The sequence below is a fragment of the Gopherus evgoodei genome, chromosome 4, assembly GCF_007399415.2.
Source record: "Gopherus evgoodei ecotype Sinaloan lineage chromosome 4, rGopEvg1_v1.p, whole genome shotgun sequence".
NCBI lineage: Eukaryota > Metazoa > Chordata > Testudines > Testudinidae > Gopherus > Gopherus evgoodei.
Window position 1 is genome coordinate 77,054,065 of NC_044325.1, and position 23,493 is coordinate 77,077,557.

Sequence of the window (23,493 nt, forward strand, 5' to 3'; positions counted from 1 at the left end):
GCTCTTCCAGAAATGACCTTGTTTAACCTCTCAGTTACACCTTCAGGAAAATGTGGGGAATTATACTTGCCTGACTTCAGTGAGACTAGAGCAATGCAATAAAACGGAGGTTCTCAAAATTCAGATCCTTTAGGCTGCAGGGACGTGTATAATGTAAACATCATCATGTCTTTGACTACCACATCATAGAATTTTTTTTATATACATGTGTGTATTCCACTGTGTATAGTACATGCAGCTCAGTTTCTTCAGTAAAGTGAGACTTGCATATTTTACAGGGGTACTTCAGCATATATGCTCCTTCCCTGGAACAGCCACCATTTTGTTTGTGCCTCCAACAGCAGAAGTGGATTATGGTTTTAGGGGGCCCTGGGTGGAGGCCCCTCCCCACAACTTCTGGATGCAGTCCCCCCCTTCACTCCCCATGCACTCCTGCTGGGGAAATGGGGTTGGGGTGCTGGGGAGTGGGGGTTAGGTCAGGGGCTTCACACACACACACACACACCCTCCTGCAGAGGCATAGAATCGCCAGGCAGCACGGGTTGAGGTGGAGGGACACCCATTTTTCCAGGGCCTCTAGGCAAGGGCCCCATTGGCCCAGTGGCTAATCCGCCACTGTCCAACAGCTTCATGTAGACTGATAAATCTCCTGTTATATGCAACATTGTTGTAGCCATTTCAGTCCCAGGATATTAGAGAGACAAAGAGGGCAAGGTATTATCTTTTATTGGTCCAACTTCTGTTGGTGAGAGAGACAAGCTATTATAAGGGACCAAAAGAATGTGCTAACTACTTATGCTAAACTATATGTTCAATGTAGTATTTAGCTGTGACACTCTGAGTACCTTTCTCAGACTCGAAGATGAACTCTGTGTAGCTCAAAGCTTGTCTCTCTCACCAACGGAAGTTGGTCCAATAAAATATATTACCTCACCCACAAACTCTCCTGTTACACAGTTTCAAATTAGTTGTTGGAAAAATTACTCCAGGGATTTTTTGTTTTATTCTCCTTCAATTTGTCCTTAATTCAGTTTGTGAAACCAGTTTGGCAACCATCTATCAATGCCTTAATTATTGCACCTGCCAAATACTGTATGACAGTATGGCAAGTTGGCAGTATGGCAAGTTGGATTCAGTGATTTAGAACAGTGATGATATGAAAGCATCCCAGACAACTCTAGTTTCCAACCTGGTCCTGATTGGCATTGCTCCTCCAGCAGTTAGGCATAAAGGCAGGGCCCTGGCCTTATTACTGCATGCAGCCAACTATCAGAACAGCTTATTTCACAATTTTACCTCAAGGCCACATGAAAAACGCTGAGTTAAGTTAAGACACTCCTTTTCTGAAATATTTGAGCCTCTCAGACAGTATATCAGACATGACCTGTCTAAGGAACAGCAGCAACAGTTGGTGCAGAGTTGCATTTTGGATTGATGGTGCATTTCTTGACAGATAGACAACTCAGGTCTGCATCGCCTATCTCTAGATCGGTTCTTGAATGCGTCTCTTTGAACAACCATATGAACCAAAAGATCCTTATTTATTATAACAGGATATGTTGTGGTCACGGGCAGTTTAACTTCCATCTTTACCATTGGGGCTTTTTGAACATCCTCCTAGCCTTGTAGAGCTCAAGAACAAACAGCATGCCAACAGGTTATGGACTGCCCTCTTTATCATCCTGTTGATGGATGGATTCACTTGATGTCTTCGGCTGCTGCTGTCGTGATAGAGTGGCTGCATTACTTACTCAATATCTGATTCGTTTGTATCATTGGAAACCATATGTGAGAAGAAGGCAATTTTTTTGGCAAAGACCAGTAAATCTGGGGCATTTTTAAAATCACGTTTCCCTAAGATTTTTTTCCCCTTCCTCCTTGAGCAGCAGTGCTCACAAGTATGAACCCCAAGTAGAAAAAGCGTGGCAGATAAGCAGTATAGGAAGAAGGGGAGGACCCGCTCCTTGACCCTTATTGAGTGCATGGCCAGGGACTTACACCTAACCTATGGCCAGGATCTTCCACCATGGCACTGACAGGGAAGTGATAATTTACCTTCCCTCTATTGGTCTCTGGCCTTTTGTTCTAGATTGGGATCAGCTTCTCTGTGGCTGCTGGCTCCTGCTTGGGCACAGCAGCTATGGAAGCTGGCTCCTTTCTAGAAACAAAAGTGAATGGCAGATTCCCCCTGCCTTTCCAAAAGGGATCAACATCTGACAGGAAGTATTAAAGACGGGATGAAAGTTCATTCATGTTATCTGAGCCTGCATCAGTAGCCACTCCTGGTGACTGCAGCTCCACTACACCTCAGCTATTATTGTCCCATGCACTCAGACTGTAGAGGAAAAAGAACACACCCTGTACAGACACAAAGAAGCTAAAGGACCACTAGACTCCACTGTGGCTCTCTATTTTTCTTTCTTATTCCTATACCAGTAATTTTCTTAGCCTGTCCTACTGTTCGAGTGCACCACATTTAGGATTTCCACTCCACCAGCAGGCCAAATACATTTTTAATGAGGACCTATTATCATGGAGACTTGTCTGTCTGAGAGACCACACAGCTCTGCCTCTCCTCCAGGCCCTTGTACTCCCCATTCTCTGCCCCCTTAGCAGGCCAAGTAACTTCTCAGCTCTAAGAGTTACAAGCCCTTCCTCAAACACCACCAAAGACTCTCAGTAGACTTCAGTAGACCTGTTGGTGCTCTGTATCTCTGAAAATCAGAAAAACTTACTAAATACAGATATGTTTCTAATTTTGGGCACCCACAGCTGAAAATTTTGGCCTATATCTTTAGACCTACACAAGAGTCACAACGCAGCTAACAATCAGTTGTAGACTTTGCTTCCTTGAAGAAGAGGAACATTTATTTGTGCTGACTTGAACATTTCCTTTCTTCTAGTCAGAAAAAGGTCCGTAGATAAGGCCCATGCTGGACGTAACTGAAGAGATACAGAAGAGGCTATCTAATAGCATGCCATATCATGCAATAGCAATTGTAGTGAGTAATCTCGAATTCTTCAGTATGTTATTACTTTACTTATTAAAGTTCTGTTAGAGTTAATTTAAAGCTAATATGCTAAAGATCCTTTGTAGGATCTGTTCACCTTGCTCCTAAACACAAAAAAAACTTCCAAATAAGTGAAAATTTCCCTAATCTGAATTTGGAAGACTAGGATTGCCGAAGTGTGGCCTGCAAGCCAGATATCTTCAAGATAATTGGAATCTGGCACTTGACCTCTGTAATCTTTAATCCAGAGCTCTGGCTAAGGACTCTACAAATCCCACCATGTAATTCCAACAGGCTAATTATGCAGAGCTAGGCTTACAAACACAGATTCATAACTCCTGGGTCTGTCCAATCTCCTCCCTCCAGCAGTGAAAACTGAAGGGAAGGCACATGTCCAGGTCCCCTTACCTCACTTTGTCAGTGAGGCAACTTTACCACCCATTCTCTTCCTCTTACGACATTTTGGTATCCATCCACTCCTACTCCCATCATATCACACCCCTTCTGTTCTACCCTGGCATGTCCCAGAATATCCCCTGTGCTGGGACTTCTGTGGAACCAGCTCTGCTCTGGGCAGGGGTATTTTCAGCATCAAAGGACTGTTACATCACTATGCTTTAATGAAGTATTATCCCCAAGTTCAGCCCTTAGTCTCCTGATAAATTGGGCAGATTTTGGAAGTTTCTGTTTTAAATAAAATATTGGAAAAAGTAAGGATTTGCCTATTAAAATGTAGATACATTTGATAAGGGAAATGTACATTGGTACAGCTCTGTACATTTCAATTATCACTCTCAGTAAATGGATCCTGTGGATCTGGCACTTCAGTCTCGTTGATGCTAATGGCGGTTACACGCATACATCAAGAAGGGAATAGATCCCAAAGAGAGCATTATTTTTTAAATAAAACTATACGCACTGGTTTAATCAATATTATGATACATGGAATCTTGACTTCCTGCTAAATATAAATATGTATTCAGAAAATCAAGTGCTTTCTAAATGAGTGGGCTTGGTTTTTTTTAACAAAAGGTTATGGGCTAAAACCAGCACAGTAGTTGCTGCATTGTTTCCTAAAAGTGCAGACTAGCCATTCAAATATCTCAGAGATTTCTATAAACCTTGAATCATTCTGTCAGTGGAATACATTTCAGTTATTTCTACACCAATTTCTGTCCCCTCTGGCCTAGAATCCTGCACTATATCTCTGAATCCTCAGTCATATTCACTGATACAGTTCTTCATTTTTTACTATATTACTGTTTTTTACTATTGATAGTTGTACATTTCTCCTCCTCATTAAATATATGTGCATTTAGCTTTGCTACTCCTAAGTTACGTGGCTGTGTTCCTTAATCAGCTCCGTTGTCTACAGTATACGATTTGGTACTTTCTGTTTTATTTAAAAGCACAGCTACTATAGTTCCCATTAGGTAACAGCAGGATAGTTTTGAAGGGAATGGAGGAAGGGGAGATTGTCTTTAATAAGTTCTGGCATAGCCAGCAAATACTTTTTTTTTTCCCAGACAAGAGTTCAGGTCTTATTTGAAATCATTGTTTTCTCTTACTGTTTCATTCTCAGCAGTTGGCAAATCTTAAATCATAGAGAATGTTCCAAGTGCATTGTGAAAATGTAGTAGAGTAGACTTAATAGTCCACTTCCTGAACTTGGTGGAAAGTTACAGCAACTCACTAGCAGGCAGCTGGTACATTGAAACAGAGCTAGCTTTGTTTCCATGGTGGAAAAAGGTGTAGAATGGATAGCCTTGTAATATTCTTCCTCTTTGTCTCTGATGTTTAAACAATAAAAATAGGATGCTCTTTTTATAGGAATAGTTTTTGGTGGATGTTCTAAAAAGAAAATACAAAATCACCAAAGGGAATTTAGGGACATGGTTTAACAGTTCCTAAATCCCTTGCGGGGTGTGTGCATGTGTGTGTGTGTTTGTGTGTGTGTAATATTGGTTAAAATTTAAATAACCCTTATCTAATAAAGTTGCACTTTAAAGTGAGGAAAATATAGTCCTGCTTCAGAGAGCATTTCTGACGGACATCTTATGAAAACCTTTGCATCTGAATTATCTGGATGAGGACGATGAGTGGACCCAATTTAAATATATTGTTTCTGGGGGGCCATAGTAGCCCACAGAATTCTGGCCTATGCATCATGGAAGCCAGGAAAAATTCTGCCGCATCAGACCTTAACATTCTTTTTATCCCTTAATAGGAACAGGCTTGCTACATGAATAAGACAATATCACTGAATGTATCAATATTGATAACAATTACAATTGTAAGAAACACTCAGGTAAGCTGTCAAGGACTCTTTGAACTCTTCAGTGTGAACAGGACTTAATGAAACGTAGTAATGAGGACATCAAGGAACTAGGAGCCCTGAAATTATGCAGTAGACTTAGGGTATGGCTACACTTGCAGCTGTACAGCGCTGGGAGTTACAGCTGTCTTCGTACAGCTGTGTAGGGAAAGCGCTGCAGTGTGGTCACACTGACAGCTACCAGCGCTGCAGTGTGACCACATTTGCAGCATTTGCAGCGCTGTTGGGAGTGGCTGAACAGGCATTCTGGGATACCTCCAAATACCTCTGGAGGCCAATTACAGCGCTTTTGGTGCCACACTGGCGGAGCAGCGCTGCATCACCAGCGCTGCAATCGTTATACCCCAGGCAGAGCAGGAGTACAGCCAGCACTGCAGCCAGGGAGATGCAGCGCTGTATGTGCCTTGCAAGTGTGGACGGTGAGTAAGTTGCAGCACTGTAAACTCACCACCAGTACTGCAATTCTCCAGTGTAGCCAAGCCCCTAATGAGCAGTGTTTGACAAATGGGTTTTGGAGTGGTCTGACACTAGCCACTGCAGAGGACTGGCAGGTCTTCTTTGGATAGAATACAGTAAAGAAATAAAGCGAAGGAAGTGTGTGTTTATAAGGGTGTGTCTACAATACAGGTTATGTCGGTATAACTTATAAGCATATAGCATCTTCACCAGATACACTACAGCAGTGCAACTGCACCAATGCAGCTGCGCTGCTGTAATGCTTCTAGTGTAGACTGGCCATTAGTTTCCATTTTCTTATGGGTGGAAAGGTGTGGTAGGTTTCAGATGGATTCAACTGATTTTAAAATGATGAGAGACAGGCAGCTTTTCATAAATGTCCAGTGTTGAGAAAACACAACTACAGGGGAATCTGGACATGTTTGAAACCTTTCCAGAGCTGTGTGGGTGGACCCTTGCAGAATCCAGGCCTGCTTGGTGTAGCGCTCTGTCCCCCTCTGTTGTCACCTAGCCCAGCTAGAGATTGATGAGTCTGCTACTGCATTTACTAAGAGGCATGTGGCTTTTAGCTCATGCAGTAATAGCTCATACACCTGAACTTCAGGGATCCCAGGTTTGATCCCACCTGCTGATGACTGGGATCTGTCAGCATTGCGCCTGTGCTGGTAGATCCCCATTGATTTCAATAGGGCTCCATGAACGTGCAAAGGTTTGCCCTCACAGATCTGACTGCCCAGAATGTAGTTGTTTTCAGTGTAGTACAGACTGGCACCATTTGTAGCAAAGTTTGAAAACTTGTTTCAGACATGGCTATGAGCTCTGATATGGACAGGTCCCTTAGGAGTTAGTGTGGTAAACTGTCTGATTTTGCAGGTGAAACTAAATTATTTGTGAATGTACAATTCACAATTGCCCTTGGTAATGAATAATGAACACACTCTCCTGAGGCCCTCTGGCTGTGGAGCAATTTTGTAGCTTCAATGCAAGTGTATTTTTATTGACAGTTGTTAGAAGGAATTTAACTGACAGAAGTTATTGGTATCTCCTGCAGACTTTCAGTTTTACTAGTGGTTCCTCCCAACTGAATATCCTTGTAATAAATATGGACGGTAGAAAATGAGGCTACCAAGCAGTTCTCAGCATATTCTAAAAAGCCAGAGTAGACTTCCAAAGAAACAAGTTTTTTCCGCTTATACTATCTATCCTGTCAAATATGCAGTCTTCTTTTTCCAGCAGGGTAATAATGAATGTTTGCAAATGTTTCACTCCTGTTTTTTCTCCCCTGCTCTCCTGGGCTTTGTTTCAGGACCTGGAGGAGCGTCAGTTGTGAATGTGATGTGACTCACTTGACTCCTACTCTCTGAAATCCTGTTCTGATTGGCTGTCACCTTGCTGTAGCTGTATGGTTTAGGAGTACTCAAGCCTGACTGCCCTTTTTTTCTCTCCCTACTGTTCCCTTTTGTTGCAAAGAACACTGTGGGAATGAGTTCTTGCATGGTTGCTCCTGGTTTCCTTGAGTTAGGAAATCAGTAGGAGAGCACCATTATCACTAAATTTCTTACGGATGGCTTCCTGTTTGTGTCGGGTATACTAATTCTTTAGTTTCCTGTGCAGTTTTTATGTGGAGTTAATTTTTGGCAGGTATTATAGATTTGTGTTATATCTTGTCCTCTGCTGTGTTCTCCTCTCCTCCCCCTCAATTCGAGTTACTTTCTGGAAATTTGTTCTCTCAGTTCCTGTCACTGCTTGCTGACAAGGCACTTTAGCTTGTTAACATGGTTGATGTTTTCAGAAAACAATTTTAGATTATTGTTAAATTGTTAAAATATATGAATGGGGCTGACAAACACAGACCAGTTAAATCTCCATATAAAATTCTTGAATTAAAAGAATATTTTTTTAACACTGCTGTCTTTACTATGTGCTGTAGAAGGAAACAAATTCAGGCATTGTTAGTCCTTGGAAGTTTTTGGCACTTTTGTGAATATAATAGGAAGTTGTTAATTTTCACTTCCATCATTTGCAAACTCCCAATTTTTCTGGAACCTCAGATCTGCTTTTCTTTTAATCTCAAGTATCTGGCATAGAGAGAGAGTTGTCAGCTGACTCTTCTCAGAATATCAAAGAGCATTTTTATCAGCCAAATAGCCTTTTCTCAATACACTTGATAGTTGCTGAATTCAGTCATTTGTAAAAAGGTCAATAATGTGAATTCACAAGTTTCGGTTGTGTACTTAACAAGAGTTGAATGTCCTTTCTAGTGGGCAGTATCTCTGATCTACTTTCTTAAAATTAAAGATATGTAACCCTCCAATTTGGCATCCCACACCTACTGCTTTCTTTTTCTGGGTTTGGCTACACTTGCAGCTGTACAGCGCTGGGAGTTAAAGCTGTCTTCGTACAGCTGTGTAGGGAAAGCGCTGCAGTGTGGCCACACTGACAGCTACCAGCGCTGCAGTGTGGCCACATTTGCAGCATTTGCAGCGGTGTTGGGAGTGGTGCATTATGGGCAGCTATCCCAGCGTTCAAGTGGCTGCAACATGCTTTTCAAAAGAGGGAGGTGGGCTGGAGTGTGACAAGAAGCGTAGGGGAGACAGAGAGAGTGGATTTTTGGAGCTGACACTGAGTCAGCTCCCTGCCTTGCAAGTTCCGACCTCTTTCCCCACCCCCTCTCATTCACTAAATGCAAATAGCCTTCTTTGTTTTTTTCCTCACAGACCAGATAAGCAGCTGCTCCGAAACAGAGCACCCCCCCCCCCGCCATGCTGCTTCTCTCCTCAAGCAAACACTAGCTGTGGACTGTTCCAAAGTGATCCCCCTGCCTGCCTCTGCTCATTCACTGCAAACAGTAGCTCTGTTTGTTTCTTAGATAAGCAGGGAGCCCCGAGTTCACAACAAAACAAAGAGAGGCATCACAACAAAACAAAGAGTGTTATCTTTACTTAAAAGCATTATGGGAAGGTTCCGGAGGTCCTTTACAGCGTAGTAAGATTAATCACTGTTTACACTGGCACCCTAGCGCTGTTCTCTTTATTCCTCTCATCGAGGTGAAGTACATGCAGCGCTGTAGCCAGGGAGATACAGCGCTGTATGTGCCTTGCCAGTGTGAACGGAGAGTAAGTTACAGCACTGTAAAGCCACCACCAGCGCTGTAACTCTCAAGTGTAGCCAAGCCCTCTGGGAGGTAGGGTAGGTGAGAGCATAGTCTTAATTTTCCTTAGGCAGGGAATTTGGAACCAAGAGCATGGATTGTTACAGCTAGGGTTGTGTAGAGGACAGAAGTTCTGTTTTGCTAAGGAATTTCAGTTTCCAAAATTTAGCTTAGTTCCAAATTGGTGCAAAAACCAACAACTTGAAAGTTCTCCACAAAGGGAAATCCCCTCTCCCCCCCCCCCGCCCACAAATTGTTTCAGGTAATTCAAAATGTTTTATTTCAGTTTTGACTTTTTAGAATTTTGTATTATAGTATACCATAACAAAAAGTAAAAATTAGTTTCAAAACAAAAAATCAAAATGTTTCATTCCAGAAATATCAAATCAGGATATTTTTGACATTGCTGGAACTTTTCTTTCTTGGTTTTAAAAAAACAAAATCAATTCAATTTCACATAGTGTTTTGATTTTGATGGCATTGCATATTCCAGTGGAATTTGATACCATTAAAATTTATCTACTCCACTCCAATTTTAGCTGTGTTCTTTCTACTAAGCCACCATTTTTCCCATTTACTTAATTGCTCTTGAGTGCGTTGACTGTAGAGTTGGATTGGAGCATTTGACCTCATAGTCAAGAGGGATTTCTTGTTCCTCCTAAGACTTTGAATCTACCCTAAATTGACCACGGGAGGAGGTTTGTGGAAAGCAAGATAGCCTTTTCCTGTGTCCCCCAAAAAACTGAAAGTATCCCATTCATGTTGTTTCCAATCCCAGCCTGCCTTAAGGTGCAAGTGTGAAGCTGAGCTTATCATAGATCCCAGGTTGCCCATATGAGGCAGCTAATCAGCCCTTCAACCTGTAAAGTGATCCTCTGAGGATGACAAAAAGCTATCAGGAGAGGGAACTTTTATATTAAGTCATCCTTGCCTTTCATAAAATTTATAAAGTAGTAGGAAACCCTTACCCCCCCCCCAATGACTGTGCCATGATTCCTCCCCACCCCCATCCAAACTGTTTGCCCTACTAGACCTTCTTTTAGGTTCTGGTGGTGGTGGTGGTAGTAATAATAATGACATTTTTAAAAGCTACCTAAAAAATATTAAGGTTGCAAAGTCCAGGAATCAGACTTTAGGAAATGTCAGAATTAAGGGTGCCCGTGCAACTTTCATTTGGACATCTTAAGTAGAGCAGATGTTCTACTGTAGTTAAAACTGAGATTCACTTACTCGGGGGGAGGGATAGCTCAGTGGTTTGATCATTGGCCTGCTAAACCCAGGGTTGTGAGTTCAATCCTTGAGGGGGCCATTTGGGGATTGGTCCTGCTTTGAGCAGCAGGTTGGACTAGATGATCTCTGGAGGTCCCTTCCAATCCTAATAATCTATGATTAACTGGGAGTTTTTTGAGGTATCCAGTGTTTAATTACATGATCACATACTATTTTTTCCACTGTCTCGTTCGGTGCACAGGATACTCTATATTTTGGGAACGAAACAGGGTTGTGTAGTGCTGTCATAACATTTTTCCCAGATCTGGACCTTAGCGTCCAAAATATGGGTGTTAGCATGAAAACCTCCAAGCTTAGTTACCAGCGTGGACCTGATAACGCTGCCACCAGCCAGGGATTTATACAGTGCCTAGCTCACTGTGGTCTCCCCAAAACCTTCCCTGGGAGACCCCCAGACTCAGATGCCTTGAGTCTTACAACAAAGGGAAATAATCTCCTCCCCTTGTTTCCTTTTTCCTTCCTCCCAGGCTACCCTCCCTGGACGATCTTGGGAGATTCCCTGCTTCCAGTCCTGGAAACACAAGTACCGAGAGGTCTAATCTCTCCCCCCCCTTCACCCAGAGGGTATGAAAAGTCAGGCTAGTAAATCTAACACAAAGAGATTTCCCTCTTAACTTCTTCCTCCCACCAATTCCCTGGTGAGCTGCAGACTCAATTCCCTGGAGTCCCCACTAAAGAAAAACTCCAACAGGTCTTAAAAAAAAAGCATTATATAAAAAAAATGAAAAAGGACATAATATATAGTCTCTGTATCAAGGTGGCAATATACAGGGTCAATTGCTTAAAGGAAAAAAATAAATAAACAGCCTTATTAAAAAAAAATACAATTCAAAACACTCCAGCAACTACACACGTGTAAATACAAAAGAAAACCATATAAACCTATTGTCTTACTATCCTTGTACTTACAACTTGGAAACGAAAGATTAGAAAGCCAGGAGATAGAAAAATCACTCTCAGAGCCAAGAGGGTCAGACCCAAAACAAAGAACAAAGAACTCATCCCCAAAACTTCCCCCCACCCAGATTTGAAAAAGTCTTGTTTCCTGATTGGTCCTCTGGTCAGGTGTTTCAGGTTACTCCTTTCCAGGTGAAAGAGACATTAACCCTTAGCTATCTGTTTATGACAAGTGCATGAAGCAGTTGTCTATACAATCCCATCCTCATCTGTTTTAGATGTTGAAAGATGTATAAATAATTTTCTGCATGCCCAGTTTCAAACAACAGTGGCGATACTTGTAGAACTTCTGAGTACTCCTTGATTGGAGCTGTATTTTGAATGCATACAATGATTAAAAATGTTAAGTAGTCTGAAAAATCAGGCCCTAGGTGTCCCACCCAAATTATTAGACATTTTTACCTTAATTTCTCTATGCCTCTGCTCCCAATTTGTAAAATGGGGGTAATAATGCCACCTCTTCTGTATAAGGATGTTTTGAAAATAAATTCATTGATGTTTGATCCATGAAGTACTTGGATAGTATAGTGAATACACCTTGGAAATGCCCATGAGGAAATTAATAGTTTTGCATTCAGTACAGGGGTTGGATCATGGGTGGCATGTGAACCACCGGCAGGGGGAGGCTAAACCCCAGCCTTGCCCCTTCTGCCCAAGGCTGCACTGGAGCTAAGCCCCACCCCCCATCGGAGCCAAGAGTCACCCCGCGGCCACTGGCCCAGTCTCATGGCTAGCACCTCACCCCCAAAGGAGCATCAGGAGGACGAGCAGCACACAGATCCAGCCTCCCAACCCAGGGGAGCTGGAGGGAGCGGGAAGGCAGGAGGTGCACGGCCCCATCCTTCCCAGCTCAGAAGGGCAGGCAGCATGCAACCCCAGTCCCAGAGCATGGTAGGGCAGGTAGGGCAGGGCCCAGCCTCCTCAGCTCCGGAGGGCAGGTGGCACACAGCCCCAGCATCCCCGGCTCCGGAGTGTGGGGTGGTAGGCGGCCCCAGCCTCCCTAGCTCCGGAGCACAGGAAGGCGGGCAGTGCATGGCCCCAGACCCAGAGCTCTGGGGACTGGATTCGGAGCCCAGAAGACTACTGGAGCTGCAGCCGCACACAGGGAGTGTCACAGCAGGGGGCTGGGTCACGCCTGGCTGATTGGGGTGGCAACGCCTCCTCCTGCCTATGTGACCCGCTGCCCATAGGTTGGATGATGTATAATAGATAAGACCTGAAGCCATACTTTGAATGAGGAAGATAAAAAGAATATTGAATAACAATGCACTCACTGAACATTGTCCGTTCTGTACTCTGGATGAGGTGGGGGTCTGTGGAAAATATAGTATGAAATCATTTAATTAAGACAGTCATAAAGCACACAAAGATCTGGCCTGTGATGGGATTTATCAGGCCTTTTTTGGTTGCCTGGGTTTTCATTGAGCAGTGGTGGTCTCAGGCGTAGGCCATCTCATAGGAAATGGATGGATTCAACCGCTACAAGATAAGACAGACGGCCTGCATTCTCACACCCAAGAAACAGGTAGTCTTTCTTGGGGCTGACCAGCTGTTTCTGAAGGTTCATGTCCCATTTTGCAACGCTTTTGGCAGAGCTCATGAAAGCCACTGCAACTGGAGCAATCCAGTGGATAATTGAATGTAGCAATCCCTTTACCAAAAATCAAGACTTTCTTCTTCAACTGATGGTCCCTGTCTGAATTTTGCTGAGGGTTAAGCACATGCACCATGCACCTGGAGCCAAAGCTTTTAAAAGTGCGCCCTGTGCTGCCTTGTGGTCTCTCCAGAGGTGATAAAGGGTGCGACAGGCTGCCAGCACCTCCAGTTCCTTCTCAAGGCTGCATGGTCCAAGTTGGAACTACTTCTTCTATCATCCTCGTGATGCACTTTCCAAAACTTTCAAAACTATCCTTAGTGCTGTTCATAGTTTAAATTTCTTATCTGTTCTGCATTTATTTTTTGGTTTTTGTTTGATTGTTCCTTTCGTACCTGATTAAAACCTGTCCTTCCTGCCCTCACAAGTTTTCCATCGGTAACAAGCACCAGTGCTGTTTGCACTGCTTGGGGGAAGCCCATATCACGTCCAGGTGCAGTATGTGCCTCTCCTGCCCATACTTGGGAGAACCCGAGTGTCCTCTTCAGGAAATACTTTCTGGAGGTTGCCATGGGACCAGCATCAGATCTTGGATGGGGAACCCCCCTCCTCCCCAGTACATCAGCCTGAATAGGCAAAGAGCACCCCTCCCACCGCAGAACTTCCATCAGGCTCTGCTGGTACCAGTGCTAAGGATCCCACACTGGGGCTTAGCCATGAACCAAAGAAAGATGCGCATAACCATGGCAGTAAGTCTTCCTCCAAGTCTAAGAAGGACTCTACACTATCCATGGGTAATGGCCACGATTGAACCACGCGTTCCAAGTCTCATGAGACCAAGAAATAGCCGCATCAGTCACGGATCCTCCAGTACATATTACAGACCCAGTGACTCCGCTGGCATCCTGGTAACCATCGGTCTCCAGACAGATGCAGTTCACAATATTGACTCCTCCAGCAGAATGAATACCATTAATCCCATGGAAACTCAGAAGCACCTTGGTTCCCCACGAGTTATTCACATTGGAGGGACTACAGTCTCCAGAACCAATCTGATCACCAAGTTGAAAAGACCCTTCACCAGCTATGTTCCTGCCGCCTCCTGTTCTGGCGGTTCCAATGGCACCATCATTTGGTGAGGTTTCTGACTCCTCTGATTTGGAGAATATGGATGTCCAACAAGGTTCACCACTCCTGTTCCAGAAGCATGACTACCCAAAGTCTCTGACAGTGCCGTGGCCATTCTCCCCCTTGCCTTACCTGCAGAGTTGGTATCCGGCACCGTGGTCACGGGGTATGCAACACCAGGGTCAACCGGGCTGGCAATATTTGAGCTCATGGCCCTAATATTTACCCTCCAAATGATCCTGCTCAGTTTGGGAGAACTCTCGCATTTCACCACCACAACCCTCGTCAGGTAGGTGCTGCAACATAGCGCTGGATAATGCACTAATTAACACGACTCTGACGGATCTGGAGAGGCATCCCTCATATTCTCCAGACGCAGATGCCTCTTCAATCCACTCCTCCCCATTGGACAACTATTGCCAGTTTCAGGAATTGCTGCAGAGACTAGGCAATGCCCTAGAAATTCCTTTAGAGGAGGCACAAGTCAGTCAACACTAGCTGCTTGACATCTTGCACACGTATGTACCAGCGAAGGTGGTCCTACCAATCAATGATGCCATCATCCAGTTGGCACTTGCTGTATGGAACAACCTGGTCACATCTACACCCACCCCGAAAGAAGAGATACTATGTCTCCACCAAAGGATCAGAATTCCTGTTCTCTTATTCTCCACCAAACTTATTGGTCATCCAGGCGACTTCTGAGTGTTCCAAGCAACAACCCCATCTGATAGAGAGGGTAAGAGGCTAGACCTCATGGGCAGAAAGGTCTTCTCCTCAGCAGGACTCCAATTTTGTATTTCAAATTACTTAGCCCTGAGGGCCAAATTTGATTTTATTAACTATGGGCAATTGGCTGAGTTTGCAGACAAGTTACCCTTGTGAGATCGCAACCAATTCTAGGCAGTTTTGCAGGAAGGCAAGTTACTCTCCAGGTCCATGCTACAGACTGCAGTGAACTCTGCAGACATGGCTTCCCGTGTCCTGATAATGGGGATTGTCATGAATAGGGACTCCTGGTTACACTCCTCTGGCTTCCCCAAGGAGGTGCAAAACTCTATAAAAGACCTCCCATTTGATGAATTGCCTCTCTTCAGTCAGAAGAGAGACAAGTCCCTACATTCCCAGAAGGACTCTGGAGCCTCTATCTACACACTAGCACTTGAGAGGAAATTCTGCCACCTACTGCACAACGGACAAGTGGATCCTAGATATCATCCACAGCAGCTACGTCACAGTGTTTATGGCAACACACCCATCTCGCCCTCCTCAGTCCACACACATAGAACACTCACACGACGACCTCCTCCAACTCAAGGTTAATTCTCTATTGCAGAGGGGAGCTGTGGAGCTAATACCAGACTCCTTTCAGGGAACAGGGTTCTACTTGAGACACTTCCTAGACCCCAAAAAGACTCGAGGATGGAAACCAATATTGGATCTCTGATGCCTCAACCATTTGATTTCCAGTCCAAGATTTTGCATGTCATGCTCGTAACAATCATTCTCTACTTAGAAAAAGGAATATGTTTTATGGCTCTTGATTATGCAAGACGTCTGCTTCCATATCGATATGCACCCAACACATGAAAGGTTCCTGAGGTTCAAGATGGGGCCTCAGCATCTTTAATACAGGGTTCTACCGATCAGACTTACCATTTCCCTCTGAGTATTCACAAAAGTTTTCTTAGTGGTGGCAGCCAATCTCAGACATCAAGGAACTCTTGTTTTTCCATATCTGGATGACTGGCTGATAGCAGCATGGACCAAACAAGAGGTCCAGGAATCAACATCCCAACTGCTTCTACCTCTCTCCTCCCTGGGGGTCAACATAAAAAAATCAACTTTAAGCCCTATGCAATCCCTGGAGTTCATAGGAGCTCTCATAGACGTGACTTCCACCCCAGTTTATCTACCAAGGGAATGATTCCAGACAGTGAGGGAACTAATCATTTTAGTGTCTTCCAACCCTTCGGTTTTGGCCAAAATCTGCCTCTTTCTCTTGGACACATGACAGCCTGCACATGTCATTCTCATCGCTCACCTACACCTGCACTGCATTCAATTGTGGCTACAAAGGGTCTGCTCCCCCACGCATCAACCCATGAGCACACTGCTCCTCATGCCACCAAAAGTTCTCTCCTCACTCCAGTGGTGGATGATCCCGGTACAAGTCCACTTGGGGATGACCTTCCTCCCATCCTCGCCCACCATGATGACCATAACGAACACATCCCTCATGTACTGGGGCGCCCACATGAGTGACTGTGTGAGACAAGGAATGTGGACAACAGGAGAGGCCAGGATGCACATAAACATGTTGGAATTCCAGGCAGTACTCAAAGCTTGACAGGCGTTCCTTCCAACCATCCAAGACCAACATGTTCTTGTCATGTCAGACAATACCACCATGGTCTTCTATATAAACAAGCAAGGGGGGACAAGATCTTGAGCCCAGTATGTGGAAGCTATGCACCTTTGGGAATAGCACACCACTTTTGACAGCAGTCTATCTACTGGGCATCCAGAACATGATTGCCAGTGCTCTCAGCAGAAACTTTGCAACCGTCTATGAATGGGAGTTGCACAACTCCATAATGATGGACTTCTTTGGCTGATGGGGAACCCCAGTGAGGGATCTTTTTGCATCCCACGACAATACCAAATGCACAGAGTACTGTTCAAGGGGAGGAGTTGGAACTCAATCAAAGGGGGACACCCTAGTCCTCGATTGGTTGGACAGGATGAATTATTCCTTCCCCTCCCCATCCCTCCTGTCACAAGCAATCCACAAAGTCAGACAGGAGAAAGCAACAATTATCCTGATCGCCTCCTTCAGGACTCGCCAATTTTGGCTCCCACTTCTCTGCATGTTGAAGCACTCCCCGCTAACACTTTGGACGTTGCCAGAGGTGCTGACCCAACACAACGGCGGACTCAGATACCCCAACCCGCACACTCTTTACCTGATGGGTTGGGTTTTGGATGGACATGTCCACTAATGCTCTCTGGCAGTGTGATATGTCCTCTCAAGCAGCAGGAAGGAGTCCACAAGACGCTTGTATCGAGCCAAATAGATGTGTTTCACTGCTTGGAAGGCCGTCCAGCAGGGCCTTGTTTCTGAAGCAGTGAGCATCCCACTACTCTGGGAATATTTCCTTTATCTGAAGGACTCAGGACTGGTCCTCAGTTCCATGAAGATGTATGCAGCTGCCATTAGTGCTTTTCACCCACCAGAGGACAGCCATTCAATCTTTACCCACCTATTAACTGTATGGTTCTGGAAGTACCTTCTGCGAAAATACCCCGCCCCCCAATTCAGCCTATTGCCGCCCAGTGGGATCTTAACCTAGTCTTCACCTCGTTGATGTCCGACCCCTTCAAACCTATGGCTTGATGCTTACTATTTCTCCTTTCCATGAAAGTCACTTTCTTTGTCACCATTACATCGGCTAGGATAACTGGCAAACTGGGAGCCATGATGGCTATCACCCCCCTCCTTTACCACTTTCCATAAAGACAAGATCTCTTTTTGCCTTCATCCCAAGTTCCTATCCAGGGTGGTTTCCCAATTCCACCTCAATTACTTACCTTCTTCCTCAAGCCTCAAATGAGGAAAGAAGGCTTCACTCATTAGAAGTTCGAAGGGCATTGGCTTTTTATCTTGAGTGGACAAAGCTGTATAGGAAATCCCCTGGGCTTTCCGTTGCCATAGTGGAGAGAATGAAAAGGCAAATTATTTCCACCAAGAGACCCTCCACGTGGATCTCCAGGCAGCATTACATGCTGCTATCAGGATGTTCCCCTCCTAGATGGATTCGGGCCCATTCCATGAGATCATAAGCATCAACTACAGCCGCATGCCACAATGTGCCCCTCGCAGATATATGCAAGGCAACCACAGGGAGTTCAGTACACACCTTTTCCACACACTACACTCTAGTGCATGATTCTCCAACAGACGCTTGGTTATTTGTTACTCACCCTAAGTGGAATACCATAGGGACCATCGGTTGAAGAAGAAAACGAGATTACTTACCTGTAACTTAAGGTTCTTTGAGATGTGTGGTCCCTATCTGTATTGCAAACCCATCCTCCTTCCCCTCTGCTGTGGATTCAATAGTTCTGTGGTAGAGAAGGCATTGGAGATGCCGGCGGCCTAACAGGCCCTTTATCACCTCGGGTGAAACCATGAGGCAGCACAGGGTGCATACACCGACAGTTGAACAGTACTACTTTCCAAAGTCCAGCTTCAGGCGCATGATGCATGCGCATAATGCTGAGTGGAATACAGATACGGACCAAACATCTCAAAGAACTTTCAGTTACAGGTAAGTAACTTCATTATCCTGTGTCAACTTCCTTCGGTGTCTGGACTTCTCATGCTCGTTTATACTGCAAATTCAAACTTCCCCAATTGCTTTGGGAACAGTGTTGTCATACAGTTTTCAAGGTGTGGAACATCCAGTATTACACCTAAATTGGAAACTGCAGTGAGGAGAGATTAGATTCTCCACCATCAAGCAGGAGTGCTTGGCCATCAGATTGGCTGTAGGGCCTTAAAATTATTGTCTTTTAGAGATTCCCTTTTACCTAATAATGGATCATGCATCCTGGTGCTACTCGGTGGTATTTGGTGCTGCAACAATGTGCCTTGCATGTGCAAAACCAAAGGTGTTCACAGCACTAGGTTGCGGTTTCCTTTTCCCAAGATAGTGGGGTTATTGCAGAAGGGGGAGATTGGGCCCTAAAGCCCATTCTGCAGGGGGGCGGTGTGTGATGGGGTCTATCAGACCTTCTCTGCCACATGCTGGACATTCCCTGATACTCCCAGCTAAAAGTAAAGCTGCTCAGACCAGGCTACCAACAAGATTTAGTCCTCCAGAGGCCGAGATGGGTCTGGAAACAGTGACCAATCAGGAGGCAGCAGACTAGTTAAGAAGGCTTGTCTGCCTCTTATGAGGAAATGAGGGATCCACGTCTCATCCAGTTCTTAGTGCAGGATGAGACTGGGACAGAGGAGGAGCTCTCAGTGCTGCTCCAAAACCCCAGGGCCAGTTCTGGGACTTGCCCTCAAGCACTGCAGCTAAGAGCTTGCTTTTGAGTTTTGTTTGTTTGTTTGTTTGTTTGTTTGTTTAAAGGTGCAGACAGCCAGATTCTGAAACTCTGGAGTTTAGAGACTGATGCCAAGTTTATGGCACAAGCCAGCTTGGTCTGAGCAGTTGGCCACAACTTGACAGTGAATGCCTGCAGCACCCTGGTTGGCCATGTAGGTACACTGTGGAGCAGCCCCACCTATGACAGAACCAAATTACAGTTGCACAGGCAACCTTAATTCAGGCATTTCCTAACTTGATAGCTTGACTTTGCAACCTGAATGTTCTTTTACAATAGGTTTTTTTATGTAATTTCTTAATGTTAAAAAAAAAAGAAAAAAACCAACCCAAAAACAAGTATTTCATTTGTTGGAACCAAGCTGATCCCTGACATACGTCATCAGCAGGTTTGATATTGTTAGATCTCCAGCACAGTCCTCTACTACTTGAACTAATGGAATAACAGGTAGCCGGTGAAGGCCATTATCTTGTGTGTGGACCTGCCATAAGAGGTGATGGAGAAACACTTTGCAAATGGATTTCGTAGCTGTTTGCTAGAGAGCAAAGGAGTGTCAAAACTCAGCAGTTGTGGATTCAATTCCAGATTCTGTAGGGAAATGTTTTCTAATTATTTTAGTGTCCCCAGCCTGTCTGTCTCCTTCTGCTCCTATCCCCCATTTCCCCAGCTCCTTCCCATTCCTCTGCTCCTGCCCTTACCTCTTGACTATGACTCCCCTCTGTTCTTCTCCCCTCCCATCCCTGGCTCCCACTCTTCTATCAGGTCCCAACTCCTTTGTACCTGTTCTCCTTCTGCTCCTATTTGCCCCTCCTGGCTCCTGCTCCTAACCTCCCTCCTCTCCAGGCTCCTTTTACCACCTCCATGTGCTCTGCCCTTATTCCTCTGCCCTGCATCACTACCCCTCGTGCTTGATTCTCATCCCTTTGCATTCAAGTTGGGCTGTGTCCTGGGTGCCAGCAGTGGGGAGCATTGAGAGCACAGGAGGAACAGTATCCCTTTTCTCACTTCCTGTGCCAGGCACCATAGAGACTCCTCAGATGGCGGGAGGAGTAATTGCAGGGAAAATCCTGCTCAATCCCTGCAGCTGTAAGCTGGAGCCTGTTCACTTTGTAGGGATAGTGCATGTGCAGTCTTACTAACATGTAGATGCTGTGTGGGGATGGAACATGCTCAGTGCAGATGAAATCTTCAAAGAATTTAGCTCTGAGACTCTTAACAAATCTCTATTGAGCATGTGCCAGCTGAGATTTTTCAGAAGCTTATGAATTGGCCAAATTTTGGTGAATTTTCATAGGGACAGCAAAAAGCAAATCTCTATCACTAGGGCAACACTCCTGCTAAACTTAAAGTCCCTGTTCCAAAGCATGGAGGCAAGACACCCATTAGGCCAATGGCAGAGCTGGGAATAAAACCCCCATCTCATGAGTCCCAATCCAGTGCTCTATCCACTAGACCACACTGCTTCCCAAATCCTAAAAAAAGAAATCCTGCTGGAACTTGTGAACAAGACTTTTTCAGTAAACACTTTACTCTTTCTTCTTAAGCACTGCAGGAGAAAAGGGTTTATTTTAGGCAGTGCTGGTGTCATGATTTCTTTTATTTCTAAACATATCACCTCTTTCTCTTATCAGAGTGACAGTATGACTCCTTTGTGTTTTGCCTTCATAATCCAGTAGAAAAGGTCCTAAAGCATTGTCCTCTTATATATATGCAACTAAATTCTATAACCATTTATTTCTGTTTGTATTTCTGTTCCGATAGAAGAGAGTGGTGGAACAGCTGCGGAAGAATCTGATAGTAAAGCAGGAGCAGCCAGATAATAAGTTTCAAATACAGCCATTGGTACAGTCAGAAAACAAACTACAAAATCCACAACAGCAACCACTACAGCAACTACAGCAGCACCACCATCATCATCAGCAATCTACTGCACCCTCTCCAAACCTGATTGGATCACAGGTAAAAACACTGGAAGCCTTTCTGTGATATGCAGGGCATGTTGCTTATTTAGGGTGAAATTCATCTCTCTGCAGAGGGATGAGCATAAAGGCTAATTTACGTCCTCAAAACAGAGTTCAAGTGGGATTTAAATGGTGTGTAGGTCTTGTGGTGTCCTCTGTGCAAATGAATTTGCCCCTTTGTGCACATACATGTGGGGTTCCGTTCCTGGTCCCTTCTTTTGCTGTCACTTCTAACCAAAGTCAAAATAAATTGCAGTTTATGATTTCTGTTATTTCTTTTAAAAGCGGGCTCAGAACCTCCAAGTTCAGGAATGGAGGAAGTACCACTTTTTAAAAAATAAATTGTAACCAGTATTTCTTCTAGAATGCAAGGGCAAGAATTACAGCCCATAAGGCATCTATAAGTACTGAGACTGAAGAAGCAGTTAATGTCTATTATATCAGTATTACTCACCCCATACAGTGGAACAGTTTTCTAGTTCAGAAGCACAGAAGAACAGAGGTTAGAACACAATGCACTGTAGAGCAGATCATGTTTACCTATATAGGAGTATGGTAAAATTCACTCTTGGAGTTCCTTTAAGTATATGATTCTTTCTTTTTAACCTTCAGGGTCTACTCTTCACGTAAAACTTATACTTGGAACTAGGAACTTAGAACTGTGATTAATAGGTCCCAGTTCAATAAAATACTCAAGTACTTGAAGTTGAGTATATGCTTTCGTGTTTTGTTGTATCAGAGTAATAGTGCTTCTTTGAGTGCTTGCTCATGTCGATTCCATTCTAGGTGTGTGCACGCCCATATGCACAGTCGTCGGAGATTTTTGCCTTAGCAGTAGCCGTAGAGTTGGCAGTCGCACCCTCTGGAGTGCTATGCTCATGCATTGGTATATTAGGCACTCCCAACCCTACTCCCTCTCAGTTCCTTCTTACCTGTGATAGTTGGTCAGAGCGCCTTACCTTGCATTGCAAGAGTGTTAGTGATTCTTAATAGCCCATTGTCTGTTTTATTTGTATATAGTTCTTAGGTAGGTAGTTAGCCATCAAGTTAAATGTTAGTTTAGTTGCTAGAGTCCTGGCTGGGACTTTGTCCCTGAGTAGAGCCTGCCCTGTTCCCCGGGCTTCAAACTGTGTTCATCATGCAATGGACCGATGCCTGTTTGTGACACCCACAGCAGCTGTTCGAAGTGCGTGGGAGAATCTCATATAAAGAACAAGTGCAGGATTTGTAGAAACTTTTGTCTCAAAACCCAGGAGTGAGCTATCCCCTTGAAAGCCCTCCTCATGGAGGCTGCACTTCGTCCAGCATCAGAGGCCTCCCGGTCAGACTCCACTTCCAGCACCTTGGTGTTTGTGTGGAGCACTCCGCCTGGCACCATTCCCCCTTGTCAAGGCCCAAAAAGCATCCCCATGACTTAGGACCCAGCACCACAACCTCGGTCTCCAGCACCATGCTCTCCTTCTACAAGGCATGGAACACCAGAATCGAGGCACTGATCTCCGTACTCACAGTATCAGCCAGCCTCTCGCCAGAGATTGCCCTGGCGCAGATCCCTATCACCTGGATGATCTCCCAGGCATGAACCCCACTGGTGTGGGACCGCTCACCATTGCAGCACTGGTCTCCACTGTCCCGGTACCACTTGATGGACAGATACTGATCCCCACACTCTAGGCATCAGTCTCCTGCGAGGGTCATCCAGCAGACAGGCCTCCAGAGCCCCACCTTGATCACTGGAAGGGGACTGGTCCAAGTCAGAGCCGGAATTCAATCCCTCGTCAAGGAAGCATGGATCTCAGTTGGCCCCAGAGCCCGGCATGACATCCGTGGTGGCAGCATGGCAGCAGGGCCAGTGGCCTGCTCAGTGGTCTTATTGGAATCCTTGGGGCATACCAGTGATGCTGGTTCCATACTCCCACCACTCCTCCCTGGCCACCTCAGACAAACCACTCCCGGCACCGGGTTCAAAGCACAGTGCAGAATCTGACACAGGGACAGCACAAAAGGTGCCAATGCCTAGGGAGCCATCCCCAGAAGGGGAAGGGGAAGCCACCCCTCCACCTGCTGTGCCCTCGTTGTCTTCGTCACTGGATGAAGCAGTGGCAGGGACCTCCCAGACTCTTAGTCTTCTCCCCACAACTTTAAAGAGCACCAGGCTCTCAAGAGAGTGGCTGACAACTTAAACCTGGAAATTAAGGAGTTGGCAGAGCAATCTGATGACCTTTTCAGTGTCATATCTTTCACCACCCAGGCCCACATCATGCTGCCATCCACCCAAGGGTTCTCAAGATCACTAAGGCGTTGTGGCAGACCTCTTCCATTCTGCCCACTTCGAAAAGGGCAGAAAAGAAGTATTATGTCCCTGCAGAGGGGTTTGAATACCTCTATACGCACCCACCTGCTGAGTCTCTGGTTGTGTCCACAGTCAACAAGAGGGACAGGAAGGGCAGGTGAGCAGAATGCCTAAGAATAAAGACATCAAGAGACTGGACCTT

At 45.1% G+C, this 23,493-nt stretch overlaps 1 protein-coding gene across 10 annotated transcripts in view; it reads left to right on the plus strand.

Annotated features, from left to right (window-relative positions):
* The window catches only part of PHF21A (PHD finger protein 21A), a 304,777-nt gene that overhangs the window by 229,391 nt on the left and 51,893 nt on the right, over nucleotides 1–23,493 (plus strand). For 9 of the 10 annotated variants that reach the window (XM_030559955.1, XM_030559954.1, XM_030559957.1 and 6 more), the window contains one exon: nucleotides 20,799–20,996. In XM_030559955.1, the coding sequence (XP_030415815.1) occupies nucleotides 20,799–20,996 (198 nt within the window). Of the gene's footprint in view, nucleotides 1–2,915; nucleotides 3,003–20,798; nucleotides 20,997–23,493 lie in introns of those variants that run through there. The other variant, XM_030559953.1, reaches the window with a different exon arrangement.